Raw genomic sequence first — 17,875 nt, 5'->3', positions numbered from 1 at the left:
TAGCACGGCTCTTCGTCCTCCTTACACACTCTCTAGTAACTCTAATTCATTGCTGCTATTTGGCTTTTTTGTTTGCTTTTTTACTCCACGCTTATCGCTGGCATTTTATTTTCTATTTTATGTTGCATACGAGTTTACCTGCTCTCGTATCTTTGGGGTCTTCTTTTTTTGCGAAGCGTACTCGTATTTTTATTGGCATTTCACCTCTGGGTGTATTTTACTTCCAAGTTTTGATGTTGATGTTTTTAAGTGCGCTTATTTAGATATATAAATATATATATACATATTTACTCGTGTCCTCAACTCGACATTTCCAACCTTTGTGCGCTCTGTAGTCCTCTGCAGCACTCCCTCAAAACTCATTGACTCCATTTTGTTTTGCTTGAACAAGCCTTGACTTGTGTGTTGTGTATTTCTTCAATTTCTATCCATCTGCTTTTAATTTGTACTTTTTCCTTATTTATTTGTTTTTGAAACAATTTTTTTTTTCTTACATAAAAAGCTTTGCTAAATGTAAAACGGTATCTAGGGAGAGCTTTCGTGATAAAATTAGTGGCACCCGTTGGTTGCAGAGTTGTAAAATATATATAATATTTATATATACTCACATATATTATATACATATATCTAAACGAAACCACTCCATCCACTTGGTCACATCTTCTCGGCGTATACTATTTCTGTATTCTTGTTCTTTGCTTTTGACTGTACTAATCAGATTAGCTACTCTTGTAGTAGATAAAAGGTGTATGCTGTAGTAAATTGCTCTAATTTATCTTCATTCATACGGCCAACAGAAAATAATAAGAAAATTAAGGATAATAATAAATATACATACATACCTTTAAATAAATTGTGAATATTTTTTGAGTTATTTGAAAAAAATTATGGATCAGAGTTGCATTTACTTTTATTGGAAATAGCTAGATGTCATATTAAGTCTGTCTATTACCGCATACTTAAAGCATGAAATTGATCTCTTTACCTTTCGTTTGACTTGCACCCACCAAAACACTCGAGGATACTCTGACTCGGGATGACTCTTACTTCTTTTCAGTGGGCCCATATTTTCGTTTTTCCCTAATTCCATGCTCCTTCCTGATTTATGGGAATCAAAGGAAAATCAACTCATGAATATAAAATTGATTTCAATACATAATTATCTCTCTCTTGAGAAATTTAACTCTAATTTACCAAAACCCAAACTACCCACTAAAATAATGAAAATCACATATATAGTATATGGAGGATTTGATAATTCCTAGACCGATTTCAAAAATTTTTATACTAACGTCGGTATATAGTCCACCGGAAGTTTGAAAATCCGTATAAGAGATATTTAAGGAAAGAAGATTTTGTGCACAGTGGCACGCTATTATAAGAAATACATCTCTTTTGAATTTATCACAATAATCTCAAAGATATTTACCGATATTTTCGGTATAAAATTAGCCACCAGCCTTGAGTTCTTCACGTTCCATATCTGGGACCTTAAAAAGTTATATTCTGATTTCGGCGATTTTAGACGGACGATGTCACACTTGGAATGCAATATTTTTGTTCCGAAATCTACAGTGATGCTTAATTTATATATTGTTAAGTGAACGAATCAAAAATTCAAAATTGTGGTATGAGGATAGTAGGCGTGGTTATGAATTGATTTTGCTCATTTAAAAAAAAAAAAGACAGACTAGAAATTTTGCAAGTTAATAGCAGTTTCAATGTTATGTCAACATCTAAATCTAGTTTAGATCTTCTAGTTCCACACTATTCGCAGTTTTAATAATTAGAATAGAATATTACGAATTTACCGAAAAAATTGCACGGAATATCAACCAAAATTGTAACGATGAAGTAATTACTTTTATTAACCTCCCAACTAACATCCCCAAATATAAAATCAGAAAAGTAAAAGAATTACTAAACTCAGCAATCATCAATTTAAAAGTGAATGGGCACAATTCCCCAAATAATTTTTCCACCGACAAGTATTTGTTGTAGAAGTGCTCGTACTTATTTAATTATATTGCACTTGTTGTTGCTTGCTGTTACAGCTGCGCTTAATTAGTGCTCCACTTGAAATTTACCAAATAAACGAAGATAAGTGGATACGCTTAGCTGAAAATGGGGTCAATCGAGAAGAGAACAAGTCCTCAGAGAACCGTTAATTTGCAGGGCAGGCTTCAGTGAATGGGAAATTATTTTAAATAAGAAACTATGAAGTGTGATTCAAACGGGGTTGATTTATTATGAAAGTGGGGTTTTAAGTCGGTGAAGATTTTTATGTTTTGGTTTTTTTTCTTTGCAAGAAATATAGAATTAGTTGGGGATTTTAATCATCGTAGTTGATAGTAAGCGATTTCTTGCCGATAATCCGTGTGTAATGCTTTAAAAGTGTTTTGGGTAACATTTCTAGTCGTTCTACGACGTTTTTCCTTTGGTACCTATTGCTACAGAAACCTCTCATTTTAAATTTTGGTTTCCATATAAAATTTTTGGGAAAACTTCTGACTGTTTAAAACATAAAGTCTTCCTGTAAAGCTCTACAACAAAACCTTTCAAAATTGGTTGGTTCTTTTTTAGGATCTTTAATACCATGTCAATTCTCTAATTTTCATTCTCCCACGACGCATTTCTAGTAATTGGTATATACAAGTTGTAAATAGTTCTTGGACAATTCGACAGTCAATCATTGCTGATATCATCCAGAAACTTGAGATAGAGTTATTTGTTTTCTGGATTATTGTTCTATGAGCTTAGAACATTTCCTAAATAGTTTTGGGGAATAAGCCTAGGGATGTACCGGTTACGTAGACCCCACTATAGTGTAACAGTGATTATATGATTCTATGAGTGACTCTTTAAGTATCTAAGATACGCGTCTACTATCGGAACTCCATTATTTGAACAGTTTTTAGAGATTTGTTATATAAAAAGGATAGGTCACAAATGGTTCAATTTGCGGTTTGATTGAAGATCTATCGGACTCGGTTTCGGTAAAATTGATCAATGAATCTTAAACCCAATTAAACCCAGTTAATCCTTCTCGTTCATTCTTCTTTGATCACTTTGGTTATATTTGTGAATCTAGTCTTAGTTTCTGGTAGAACTTCTCTTCTATGAAGAGTTGTTGCAGTTGAACTACTGTTCTCCCTTCAAATTTTATTGTAAAAGTTTATAGACCCGAGAACTCTCAATAGCACTGTTCCTACTTGAACCAGTCCTCAACTACTCCTAACCAAAAGAATTTCATTGTGTGACCAAAACAACTTTCTTCAAAGAAATTCCAAACGTGATAAAATCATAATTAATAATAACGAAAACATTGCTAAATTGCTTTGTCCTTTTCAATGACAGTGAGCTGCCAACAATAAAAAAAGCTTAGAAAATAATCAATTTTAACTTTTTCTTTCTGCTTTCTGCACAGTAATTTAGAGAGAAATGTGAGGTATGCGTTCATAAGTATCCCGAAAATTATTCTAAAAAAATTACTAATAAAAATCATTCTCAAAGCGCAACAACTCTTTCAGTGAGCGTTACTGTAGCGAGTGGAAAATTTACGCGTTGGGTCACCCTTTGATTTATTTCGTTTTTATTGTTTTCTCTGCAGCTTTCGTAGCAAATTGTTGAACGTGCGCCAATTAAAATAAACAAAGCGCGTGGCCGGTATGCAAATATCTTCGTAGCTTCAGCGTTGTTTACAGCTATTTCGGGCGATTTTCTTTGTGTTGTTTTTCCCCTTTTTTTTGTTTTTTTTTAGTGTCTTCCGCACATTTATTGCGCTACTCATCCTCTAACAAATATTTTTTTAAATAAATTACTTTTTTCTTCGCTTTTTCAAAAGCTTGTTTTTATTACCTTCTGCATTTATATTCATTTCTCCTGCTTTTTTATTGCCACATACATCCATCCCTGCAAATGCTCGTATTTTTCTGCATTTTATGGAAATTTTACAAATTTATTTTTATATACATACCACCGAAAAAATAATAGAAATGGGTTATTGAATAAATATTTTTTGAAGGATTGAGGTTTCGTTTTCAGATAGGTGGTTTTTGTTGTTGCAGTAGGTTGGCTAAAATGTATATCAAATTGAAACTGGGGTTTTAATAAAGATTTTTTATGATGGAAGGAAACTAATAAATTTTCTTAATTGCTTCAGGTTCAATATAAAAGACAGCTCACCTACATACTATGTACCTTTATGATACAATGAAGGTTTAAGAGAGACAATGCTATGTGGGCTGTCGAGTTCATTGCTTATTTTTGGATTTTAGCACCAATAACATGGAGTGGAAATTCATAAAATAATTTCTTTAACTCGCATTAAACACGACCTCGGAGTTTAGCATTCAAAAAAAGCTATATTGAACCAGTCTTAAAAACAACCATTCTTTGGAATTTAACAATTTCCATCTTGCCGATACTTTCCTCAGAAAGTCAGCAAATAAGGCGTGCGAGTGTTTTCACATGATAATTTTCATAGGGGGTTCAGATTTCTGAACCTATTAAAATCGGTTATTTTTCGCCATGAATACCATTTTAAATTCCAACCGAAAGAATATTCTGCGTTGAACAGTTTTTCAGGATCTCACGAAGAGGTGGTAGATCTTTTCTGATCAGTTTCAAAATTACTGGATAAACCCATACAGAACATCCAAGGGACCTTTCTGACAGACAGTATTCTATATCTACTTTAATCGTAAGCAGGGTGTCATTAAAGGGAATCCATAACAAATAAGGCTCGCTCTTTTGAACGATATGAACAGAACTTTCTTAAACTTTACTTAAGCTAGTGAAGAACTAAAATACTTATTTTCATCTTCCTTTTTTTCCGTCTTTATAGTATGGAACCTCAGGAAAGGTTTACTCTCTCCAGGTCATGTTTTGGCGCGCAGTTTCATGAGAAATCTGAATGTTGCATTTTTCCTAGAACTTTTTCGTTAGAACACTGATCGAAATTTTTGGAATTTAGTCAAGTTTTCGAGACATTAAGCACTGTATATGTCCACTTATCTATAATTTAGGGCCTTTTTCTGGCTTTGGTTCTTGTATTTCCATATTTTCCGATAAATTTTAGCCATTTTAGCCACTATTTAGAGGGTTAAAGAAAACATTGCTGTTAGATCTCAAACGCTTTTACCCCATTGGGGATTATGGGGCAATAGTTGGACCTCTTCAAACTAAACCCTTTGCATGGAATATTAAAAAGACAATATTGGGTACTTTAGATATGAAAAAAGCAAAAATTAATCACCAACTAATTGACAAATTCATTGTAAATGCCTTTGCGAAGAATAAGTAACGGTGAAATACGGTTAACTGTATAACACGTGCTTAACAAGTAAAATAATCGAAGTGTGTAAAGTTTTTCTTGACACTAACAAAATTGAACGATTTTTGTTTTTTGTTGTTCTTGGTTGGTTTTTGCATTGCTTTCGCAACTTTTTTTGCATCACATCTCTTTAAATACAGTAAGTAACCATCCCTGATTCAAAAAATATGTTGAACTGAAGTAAAAAGTAAAAAATTTTGCTGCGGAATGTGAAAAAGTGTATTTATTTTCAATGTGTAAACTGTTTCTTGACATACTGTATATAGTTTAAGTTGGCATGATTGAGCCTTAGGCATTTCGTTTTTTCGTTGTTTATCCTATCCTAACCGCCAGTACATCAACGAGATAATGAATCTTCGTTTCTATGCCGAAGATAATTTATGAGAGAAGAGCTGTCATCAGCAAAGTCCAATTATTAGAATTGTGTTGTTAGGTTCCATAGGAAAAATTTACAAAAATTTTCGAATTAAAAAATCAAAAAAATTACGCATAATTATTTTCTTCAACATCAAAAAAATCCCCCCATTCCACATAAATTTACCGAAAATCAGTCACAAATTAATTTCGCATTAACACAAAATTCGGCATAATTAACGCCACGAAAAAGTTGCTCCTCTCCACACCAAATTTGCATGCACCGAAAGAAAGGGAAGCTACAACAATAACAACAAGAAAAAAATTTATAGAAAATAATCAGCGTGAAAATAATTTGCACTCGTTTATTTTCCCAACGGTTTTCGAGCTGTCCGATCAATGACTTGCGATAACAAAAAGTTCGCCCAGCAATCATTATACATTTTCGAAACTCTGTGGCAACACACACCCACCGTCGATTACGGCGCTACTGTGTGAGCTATTTCTACGCATATATTTCAGCTAATGTTCAACTGTTGTTTGTGTTGTACGTATTGTTGTTGTAGTAGTTATTGATGCCGCCGTTGATGTGGCAAAGTTTTCGCCAACTTTTTTGGGGAGGCATAATTGATGAGATCGCTTTGGCGCACAACGGGCATAGGTACAGATACACATATTTGTACAAAAATGTTGAAAGAGATAATTAAGGTTATATGTCTGAACAAGTATACTCAATTATATTACATTTATTATAAATATGCATGTATGTAAATATATATAGGCATCAGGAAACACATAAATTTATCAGTTTATTTCAAGCAATAGATTTAAGTTCATATTAGAACTGATGAAAGTTTTGTTGTGTATAGTTTCCACATGACTTTGAATACAATTTATTGGCAAATTAGTAATAAGTTTTAACAATACTAGTACAAAATCTTAAATGTTTCAAAACCTTGCTTTTAGGTAGTTTGTTGGAGGTAGTTGCCACCCGTTTAAAGATTCTTAACATTAAAAAATTAAAAAAAAAGACTGTGATGGCAGGAAATATTAGCCATTTATGAAGATATTTTACATACTATAACTCTGTGATGTTGCCACCTGGTACGAAATATAATTTTTATAAAGATGGTATTAAATTAAATTATCTAGAAGAAATACAATTTCAAAGGTAATTTTTAGTTTTAAAATTTAAATAAAAGTTTTAATGAAGTTGCCACCCTTATTGAATTATGAAATTTTGAAGAAAAAATTGTTATGTTGGTATCAATATACTCTTATTTGAAAGTATAGTAGAAAGACAAAAAATATATTTCATTAATGTTCCCAATCAGATAGAAAGTATACAATAGCTTCCAAAAAATGTTTAATGATGTTGCAACTCTCTTGATTTTTAAACAATTAAAAATAAAATAAAATGAAAATTATAACTAGTTTTTTTTTTGTATAAAAAATAATATAGAAGCATACAAGTTTACGTGGCTACCAACTGAAACAGCTTGAAATTGCCTATAAGTTTCAGTCCATTTCGGTCTGTCTAGATACTTCATTTATAGATATAATAATTCGGAATTTGAAGTTCAGAACTTCTTCCAATCTTAAATATTAAATATTTTTGTTATTTTTTTTTCAAAGTTTATTTAAAAATAATGTGAGTTAAAAACGCTTAATCTCATGAACTCTTTGTGGAACATAATACTACAGATTTTTTTCCAAAATCTACTATGTCAGAACATTGTTAGAAAGGAAATATTTCTTTAAAATATTAAAATTAGCGGCATATCTCAAATTTTGTTCGAAAAATCTCTAATCTGAGCAAATCATTTAAAAACGTTCAGTTTCAATTTCAATTTAAGAACGTTCTATCTTAACATTAGATTAAAAAATATTCTATCTCAAAACACAAAAAAATATAAATACTGAATTTTTAATAAAACCCAAAGATAATGTATATTTAGCAACAAATTTTCTCTACTAAGTATGACTATTTAGTCAGTATATTTTCACAACGCCATTCATCCAAAAACGTGGCATCCATAACTTTAGCAGATTTTCCGAACAAACAAGATTGAGCACACACCACACTGGCTGCCCAGTATTTTATCTTTTGTATACAAAAATATTTACATGAATTTTCACTCTCATTATGCCGATAATTTTACATTATTTATTGCCAACCCCCACGACTCAGTCAATAATTTTACCAGCGCACAGCAAACAGCAATAAATTCAACTTTCGCACATCATTCATCGCTACGAACTCTGTTCATATACATATACACACTCTTTATATTATGCAAATTTATAATATTTAATATTATTTTTGAACTCATTCATTTTCGCATTGATATTCGTGCACTGATAGACCATCAACCCCCGCCACACACATCCGTTACGCTGCCGCAGCTACAGCAGGACCTTTGCGCCCATTTACATTTTGTGTGTTTTTAACCGTTCTCTGTCCCAATCATTATGATTTATAATAGCAAAAATTATCTTTTTCCCGTTGTTAATTAATCATAAAAGTCGTTATTTGTTGTACAGTACAACAACAATAGCAAATAAAATACCGTTACTCCGGCAACTAATGCGGATGAGGAAATTGCTGTGAGTGGCATAGAATGAATAACAGCAAAAGAGTACATGAATTCAGCTTATATAGTATAGATATATATATGCATCTCATGCTCTGTAAATCATTCGATAATTCGTCCATGTTTCGACTATTATATCCATAATGAATGTTGTAAGGATTTTAATCAACGCTGACATAATTTTTCTGAACTGTTCATTCACAAAATATTTGAGATTTATATGTCTTAATGACTTCACTATTCATTGTGATGATGTTGGTGTGATGGGTGGGCTCAAAAGCAGCGTGACAAGCGCTGATTATGATTAATTAAAATCTATATGTACCAACGGTTCATAACAGCAAGGGCATTAAAAGTGGCAGAGAATATAAAGAGTATATTTGCTTTTGTTCTATAAAGTAAGAAAATATATAGTATTATTCACTTTTTTTCAAGTAATATATGTACATATATGAGCTTAGGTTCATAAAATCGCATGGAATGGAACTGCATTCTGTAACTTCTTTTTAAATCTCTTTAGTTTAATATTCTTCATGTATAAACCCTTCATCTAAAAGTTTTTCTAATTTTAAAATTTTAGTTAGGTGGCAAGCCTACCATATTTTTTTCTTCAATATTTCTTTATTTATTGTATCTGCTTGACTTAAAGCCTAATAATAAGTATTAAAAGCTTAAATGTATTTAAAACTAAAGAATCTCAAGAATGTGGTTGAGCTGTTTTGGTATAACGTTTCTCTCTAGTAAGCTGGTATATCTCTTCTTTTTAAACGTTTTTGATTGCAGGAATGTTCTAAAGCATTAGCCAATGGATTTGGATGTTCACGAAGTTTAGAAATATATTTCCTTCTGCTGTCCTCTATCTCCTTCTTTACCATAGGAATATTAAGATATTTATGGATATTTTCGTTACGCTTGTACCATGGTGAACCCGTGTCTGTTCTAAGCTTTTGGATTGGATTTGGAGCAAGAGTGGAATATCTGAATTATATCAATGTAGGTTGTACAGGTCGTACCCACAGTTGTATACCATTAACTAACACATTGTTTCCATTAGCCAATGGATTTGGATGTTCACGAAGTTTAGAAATACGAAGTTTCCTTCTGCTTTCCTCTATCCCCTTCTTTACCATAGGAATTTCAAGATATTTATGGATATTTTCATTACGCTTGTACCATGGTGAACCCGTGTCTGTTCTAAGCTTTTGGATTGGATTTGGAGCAAGATTGGAATATCTGAATTATATCAATGTAGGTTGTACAGGTCGTACCCCACAGTTGAATACCATACATCCAAATCGGTTTTATGATTGAATTGTATAACAGAACTTTGTTGTCTAGGCTATGTTTAGATTATTTGTTGAAAATACAATTTAAATCTGCTGCTTTTGACTTCATGCAAGTTATTTTTCTCGATATAAATTTTCGCCACGTGAGCCTTTCGATCCAAGTGAATCCCAAGATAAGTAGTAACGTAGTAGTAACATATCTTGGGATTCAATGAAGTATCATTCGCTTTTGGTACTAGCACATTATTTATTTTAACTGTCCATATGGTTTATAAAACCTCATTAGTTTAACACTTATATTGTTGCTTGATTTACTTCCTCTTTAAATTTTTTCCAAATTTAAAAATTTTAAACATGTGGCAATATCACTCAAGAATACTTTTGACTGTAAACTTTCATAAATCTTTTGTGGCAACCCTACTCAATAATATTTTCCGCTATGCGTTTTCTTAAACCTCTTTATTTCGGTACCCACATTGTAAACAATCTCTAATATTTTCCATTTTAATTAAATTAAATTGCATTGAACAGGTGGCAACGCTTCACAAAAATTGTTCAAACAAAAAAAAAATTGTTAAGCCTCTTTAATTTGATATGAGTATTGGAATAATTCATATATCTTATAAATTTTAATTAAAAAAATAATTACATTAAAAAGTGGCAACACTTCCAAAAATTTTATCAGAAACAGTATTTCAACAAATTTTTGTTTTTATTATTTTTAAAGGCTACAAGAGATCTAAAATATTTTTTATTATAACTTTTTAAACCCATTTTCGTTTTAGTGTTATACCCATTAGTATAGTTATTATCATCCAAACCGTGAAACCTCTCTTCAAGTACATTTCTCATACTCAATTTGATTTCACATTCTCTCTTTTCATATCATAACTACAACATAAACACACTAAAACTTCTAGTCTTAACTGCATCAGCAGAGTTCAATATTTATAAATATATGAGCCCTTAAGCACACTTTATCCACATTATATCCACAACAACTATTTACTCACAATTGCCTAAACTGTTGAGCGCATAACTGGCTCAGTTCCTACGCCAATATTACATGCATATTTTATTTGGCAGCTAAACGCCCACTAGATGTGGCTATATACATAAATACTTATGAATCCAAACTTTTTGGCAACTTAACCTCTAATCTCACCTTTACTCTTTATGCTCTATTCCTTTTTTTCTTTTGCAGGTGTGAAAACGTCATGACTTGTCCCATACGACCAATTGGTTCCGGCAAGGAGCACTGCCCCTACGATTGGCTTGCCGTCTATGATGGTCGCGATGAGCATTCACCACTTATTGGCAAATTTTGTGGGCTGGGCAAATTTCCGTTTAGTATTATTGGTGAGTATTATACGTATATCTAAACATATATTTTTTTTGGTTTAGAACAAGTGAAGGCATGTTGGAGTATATAAAGAAAAAACCTAACAACTCTTGATAGACTAAAGTACTGTCAAGAGGTTTTTTCGAGCTGAACAGAGGGAAAATTTCAGAAACCAAAAAAAAAAACAGAAAGAAAATAATTTAAATTTAACAAAAATTACACAATCTTATTCATTTAATATATGCTGGGAATCTCAGTAGTAGAGTCAAACTAATTATATTTCTCCATTGGAAATTAGATTTGCGATTTCATAATTTGACAGCTTTCCATATCCATGACAGAAGAGAGGTTTCTTGGTTACTCATTTCAAATACTTAAAGACACTCAATTTTTTGTCAATTTCTTCATAATCCAATGTTATAGGATATATGAACTCTTCCCGGCCACCCTGGAAGTCAAACTTTCGATTTTTCTAGAGACCAGTCTTAAAACTGCGTTGTCAATAACAACGGGTCGAGTTTGTGCGAAGTCTAATTGGGATGGATATATCTGAAGTTGTATATAGGTACTTATTTTGACCTTTATAGACTTTAAGAATAAGTTCCAGTAAATGGATTCAACTTTAAGAAGTGCAAAACTATGTTAAAATCATTATGTATTATAAAAACAACAAGACCACTCATGATATAAATTGAATATATATGTATATATCTGGACCTTATAAGTCCAACCAAAAAGCAAAGTATCTTTCGTAAGAACCATAACCTAAAAGTTCCTCACTTTGATTATATTAATGTTATTATTACGTATAAAATACGCTAAATAGTTTAGTAGAATAATATTCAGTTCTCAGTGGTCAAATAAGAATCAAATCCCGCATCGATTACTTAGAACGGACTGTCGTGAATACAGTTAATCGTGGTGATCTTGGCATATGAGAGAACATGAGATGTCTCTTATTTTTTACGTATTGTATATTATTTCTGAATAAGTTTTCAGGATCTTCCCGTATGAGAAACGGTGAATACTGCTCATTGTGGAGTTTCCTAGATCGGTAATGTGGTTTAGGTTCAACGGTCAAAGGGTTTTAGGACAGCAATAAAGTTGAACTAACTTAGATAACTATTTTAAGTAATAATGATATCTTATTCGTTTTAGAACTAAAAAACTACTATCTCCAAAGCAGGTAATTGGATAGCTAAGTAGTTTTCTAAATTCAACATTAATTCTAATATAAAATAAACTCGGTTTAGGGAACATATGTTTGAGTCTCAACCCATTCAAAATGAAGAATCAGATTGAGTGAAAACTACAGGGTGTGCAATCTTTAAGGTCGGTATGAAACCTTTGATTTATCAACCGATCGCCTTGATTAGACCTGTTTAAGAAACTTAAATTCATTTAAATTCTAAAGATGAAACTTATTGAATGGTCACTCAATTCTCTAGATTTGATTCCAATTCTTTTTCTGGAGCAATTTGAATAGCAATAGTGTAAACCAGTAACTCCCGGACCTTAGAAGCAAATTTTCTTGTTAACAAAAAGTGCTGTTTTGTGACAATTGTTGTTGTATTGTAAAATTAGTCCAATTAAATTTAAAAAAATCAAGCAAAGTATATTTAACTCAAATATAAAAAATATCAAGCCTTTTTTCAATATTATTATCTTATATTATCATCCAAAAATATGAAACACTCTGCCACATTTAGCATTCCGCCATAGCATATTGGCACTGCTATTTAGTAAAGTAAAAGATAATTAAATTATTCAAGCAATTTCAAAAAAACAAAATGTATGATATTTCACTCAAAAATTTCAAAAATCTGAAAATTGATGTACGAGACTTATTTCTAATTTTTCGGCATACATGTGTACATACATACAACATATTATACACTTACATATGTACATATGTACATACATACACATGTATGTTTTTCCTAGAATGCAAATTAACAGAGGTCCTCAGCCACACAACAAAGCTCAATTGTTCAATTATGCACTGCTACAAAAAAGCACACACACAATTATACGAGCACAAATATATACAACTATGCGTTGCATACGTCAAACGAGGTCTGTCCGTCAAATTGTAAAATTCCCAGAATATGGTAAATGGCATTTGGCAGCTGGTAAATGGGGAAATAGCAAATATCAGCATACAAAAACAACAATAAAGCGTAACCAAATAAGAGTCAAATGGACAGACAGTTAACGGCAGCAGATGAGACAATCAGCACCGCACAGCGGAACATGAATGCGTCGGAAGACAAAGAACGATGTGGATGGGAATGCAGTTGAGGGTGTTGTTGTGGGCAGTGAGTAGAGTAATAACGAAATTTAAAATGCATTGACTTTGAGTGGAAGCGGGTAGGAGTGATTGATTGTCATGCAGAAATGATAGAATGAGTGAGGGGTTCAGTGAGTGAGTGAGTGAATGGTATAAATCCAAAGAGCTAGATGGGTTAATGGGTACTCTCAAACACTTTCGATATATTAGATGCTCAAATATACTTAATTTTTTAACGAAATATCAACAAAATTCAATTCAATTGTATTTTCTGTATAGGTCTGTATGTATACATACATATATGTCCATACAAGTCTTCATGTAAATATATAAAATTCTCTATTCACCACTCCTGTTCTACATATCTCCACATATTAGCAACAATAATTGCCATAACAACGCCATTGCCACATAAAGTCATCTCACTCGGCGACTGCCTCACAAAATGTTACGTATACGCCCTGACCGGCCGTTGCCTCAATTCACATGCGTTGATGAAAATGAATATGCCGCACGCATTCGCTGCTGTGACAGCTGTAAAGCATAGGTCATGTGTATGTACAAATTGCATAATAAATTACTTTTGTGCCATCACACATATTCCCACCGTTGTTGTTTTTGTAATTGCCATTTCCTCGCTTATTGTTTGTGCTGACTTTGGCAAATGCGACATACTGGCAAGCGTTAGATCAGACTACTACAATTGCTCTATTGTCTAATTAGTGTTATTGCTGTTGGCTGCGTTTTATTTTCACATGCTTGTTATTGTTGTTGTATACTTATTTCATATTCTATAGGGAATGTGGTGTGCATTGGGTTGAGTGAGAAGAGAATATTGATTTTTTTTCTTTGAATGAATGCTGCGGCAGATATACTATATATAAAAATATTAATGCGTTCCAAATGTGACCGACATATAATGTTTTCCCAATTTTTTAAGTTTCCCTGACTTCGAACAAGCGATTTCATTGAAGCTAATTTGCCTTAGGCTGCGTGCATGTCGGAGCTGCGATAAGCGATAAGAGCGTCGATAAGAGCAGCGACAAGAGCATAGCGTCGAGTTATAGTTTTGTGTGGTGTGCATAACAGAGCTGCGATAAGAGCGTAAATTGCATTTGCATTTAAGTTTTGTATAGTGAACAGCTAAAAAATGAGTGATTCTGAAGAAGAAAATATTTTGTTGTTGACATCTACTGCTGCATATTATCATATGCATAATACTGAGGGGACAAAACGCTCGTTTTCGGCGCATCCTATAAATCAAGAAAGACCAAATTTCGGAAAATTTCATCATCTTTATTATAGCTTGAGACAGGATCCAAAAAAGTTTTTAGAATACATGAGAATGACAAGCGATACATTCGATTACATTCTGTCTCAAATTTCGGAGCGACTGCAGCAAGGCTGGCGATATTGCTACAACAGGCCCATACTTCAAGAGGAGCGATTGATGCTAATCATACTTTATTTATTTATATTTATTTATTTATTTTCGTATTAAATTGTGTGGATATTTCTAACCACAATTTATCCAAAACGAACCTGTTGTGGTGGTTTCGATCTTTTTGATCCCAGATTGCTGGTTTCAAAAATACTGCACTTATCAAGTCTTCCGTGTCCATCATCGATAAGAGCGAAGAAATTACTGACCTACAATTTCTACGCTCTTATCGATGATAGCCAGCAAAGAGTGAGTTCGCGCGCTGCTCCGACATGCACACTTGTATTAAATTACATGTATCAATTTTCTACGCTTCGCTCTTATCGACGCTCTTATCGCTTATCGCAGCTCCGACATGCATGCAGCCTTACCAATTTTGATTACTGGTTTTACTTGACGATTTATTCCTATACAATCGTTCGTCACGTAATCCCGAACAAACAGTCCAAATTTGATCTATTCCGTAATATATTAGATAGGATAATAATCCATCTACATACATACATAGGTAAGGTAGAATTTGATAAAAAAAAACAAAAACTCTTCTAATTAAATTTCATGGAATTTTCATTAAAGGAACGTTTGGAATTTTCGAAACAACTCATATTTTTTAATAAACAACTTTTATCATCTCACCTCCAGTTTTAGCTCTGTTTCTGGAACAATTTGGTGAATTTCCTTGACCTCTTCGGACTGTCAACAACTGACCCCAATTGCCTCTAGTTGAATTAATGTGATACCTTAACTACAAACTGCAAATGGATTGCAATTTCTAGCAACTATAATTACGTTATTGTAGCTATTGTTGAAAGCGTATAGCAATGCCTAGTGTATTGTTGTTGCTACTGTTGCCTTAACACCATTACGCAATATAGCCTGTTAGGCCAATTTAAATGGCTATTCATACTGTGCGCGCCACTAACAGCGTGAAGAACAAAAACAACAAAGCCAACAGTAACAATACAAAAACAAAGACAGCAATAACTTCAATACACCAAAGACCAAATGTGATTGCGTGAACTACCCAATAGAGATACATGCATACATAGACACATGCCGCAGAGCCATAAATGCTGAGGTTAACCCAGCGCCGTAGCACGGCTTGCCAACGGCTCTCACCGGACTCGGTTATTGTGTGGCTAATGCAATTAATATTTATAAATTCACGCGTTTGCCGTTTCGCAGCGAAATTGCAAAATTCTAATTGCACGCTGTGCCGACGCGACGCACACGCAGCCAACAGTTGAACTCATGTTTATGCAACACACGCTTTTTCCATTTTTTCATCAATAACTTATCTTCCTCTCTCTCTTTCTTTCTACGCAGGCACTTCGCAGTATATGTACGTCGAGTTCGTCACCTCACCGGCGGGTCCGCTGCTCAACACTGGTTTCCATTTCAATGTCGGCAATTGGCCTGGGCACGTCGAGACGGCGGGCATTAAGCATGGCATTTGCGATTGGCTGCTCAGCTCCGACTCGTTAAAGGATAGCAGCGCGAGTGAGGGCATATTTTTGAGTATTGCACATTGGTATCCGCCGAATACGTCATGTAGTTATCACATTAAAGGGCGAGCAGGCGAAATTGTGCGCTTATATTTTCCAAGGTAAGTGGATGGAAATATTGGAATAGAAAAACTTATGACTGAACATAAAATGGTAACTCTATTATTGTCGTTTAGTAAAAAAACAAAGTTAAATATCCTAAGTGGTAACATAAAATACCAAAATAGTTTGGAAATTAAATTCAAGTATGTCGTTTAGTTAGATTTCATGGCATTTTCAATAAAGAACGTTTGGAATTTTCGAAACACTTATTATTTTATCAAATGTTAGTACCAAATATAGCGGTTTACAATATTTAGAACATTTATATTTGAAAAGGAACGTATGGAATTTTAGAAACAGTAGTGTTTTATAGCGAGAAACTACCACTATGTTAACTTTTATTCAGATTTTAAACTGAATAATCTTTTAGGTAACCCTTAGACAAGTATTTTCATGAGAAAAATAAGTAAATTAGAATAATTAAACTATTTTATCAAAAGCGAACAAACTTTTGTGTGGAAACAAAAGGAACATTTTTTAGTAAAATCTTTGCAATTTCGGAAATTTCAATTTGCTTATTTATTTATTTTTGAAACTGTAGTAGACATTTATATTTACACAGGGCCAGTATCTATCATGTATTTTGCCGGTATGTACATACATAATATGTACATTTGTATATACCTGATATATTGTGATTTATTCTTGTGCTGTTCTTTTATTTTTATCCACTGTTTTTTTCACCAACACACCATAAAATACGCAAAATTTACACATGAGTAAAAATTTCCCTCTTCACTATATGAATTGAGTGGAGTATACGGCTAAAATGCATTGTATAAAAATATGAAGTTAACTTTTTTTTTAATATTTGTATGTGCTTATGTAATACTCACTACTAGTTAGTAAGCTATTGAAAATTCAGATTATGTGATATATCCGGCTGAAACGATTCAAAAATACATGCAATAAATAAACATAACTATGTAAGTACGGTAGGGCGTATGAGTAATATTGAATAAGCCGAATTGATTTACTTCAATAGATTATTGTAAATATGTATGTAGATGCCTAAGTAAATTAACAAAAAAAAAAAAATTTGATAAATGAATTTCAAGCTAATCTATATTAATGGAAATATAAAAATTAATATTGAAAATTGGTAATGTGAGATTTTAAAGCTATTTTTTACAAAATAAGCACATATGCACACTTATATTTTTTAATGTTTTTTGGTAAAATATGCTAAATTTTTAGTAATATATAATATTGCTAGATTACATTAAACAGCAGGTTTACGGTTTCTCATTAAGGGAACGTTTGGAATTTTCGAAACACTTAATATTTACGCTTAAATATGCCATAAAAATCGTTTAATTAAGCTTTAACACTTTTTCATTTCATATGAAACGAATGGAATTTTCGAAACAGTTTTTTTATAGCAGTACACTTATATTGTCACACATTAAATGATTATGTTAAGTAATATATAAGGTAAGCGGTTTTTAAGAAAACTAGAGGCAAATTATTGCAAAAGGAACGCTTAGAATTTTTAGGACTTTCAAGCGAATTTCGTATATTTAACTTATTATATTTAATATTAACCTTTTACTTAACATAATTTACTTGTTATAGTTTCTATTATAAAAAATACTAAGTAAGGAACGCTTGGAATTTACGAAACTT

General features: G+C 32.5%; 1 protein-coding gene across 2 annotated transcripts in view; it reads left to right on the top strand.

Moving 5' to 3' along the window:
• Positions 1 to 17,875, top strand: part of LOC105210750 (uncharacterized) — a 289,405-nt gene that overhangs the window by 258,421 nt on the left and 13,109 nt on the right. For both annotated transcript variants that reach the window (XM_011181888.3, XM_054232931.1), the window contains 2 exons: positions 10,774 to 10,928; positions 15,969 to 16,248. In XM_011181888.3, coding sequence (XP_011180190.2) covers positions 10,774 to 10,928; positions 15,969 to 16,248 — 435 coding nt within the window. The remainder of the gene's footprint in view (positions 1 to 10,773; positions 10,929 to 15,968; positions 16,249 to 17,875) is intronic.

The sequence above is a fragment of the Zeugodacus cucurbitae genome, chromosome 6 (genome assembly GCF_028554725.1).
Source record: "Zeugodacus cucurbitae isolate PBARC_wt_2022May chromosome 6, idZeuCucr1.2, whole genome shotgun sequence".
Taxonomy (NCBI): domain Eukaryota; kingdom Metazoa; phylum Arthropoda; class Insecta; order Diptera; family Tephritidae; genus Zeugodacus; species Zeugodacus cucurbitae.
The sequence above is the reverse complement of the archived record's forward strand: the minus strand, read 5'-3'. Positions and strand labels throughout refer to the sequence as shown.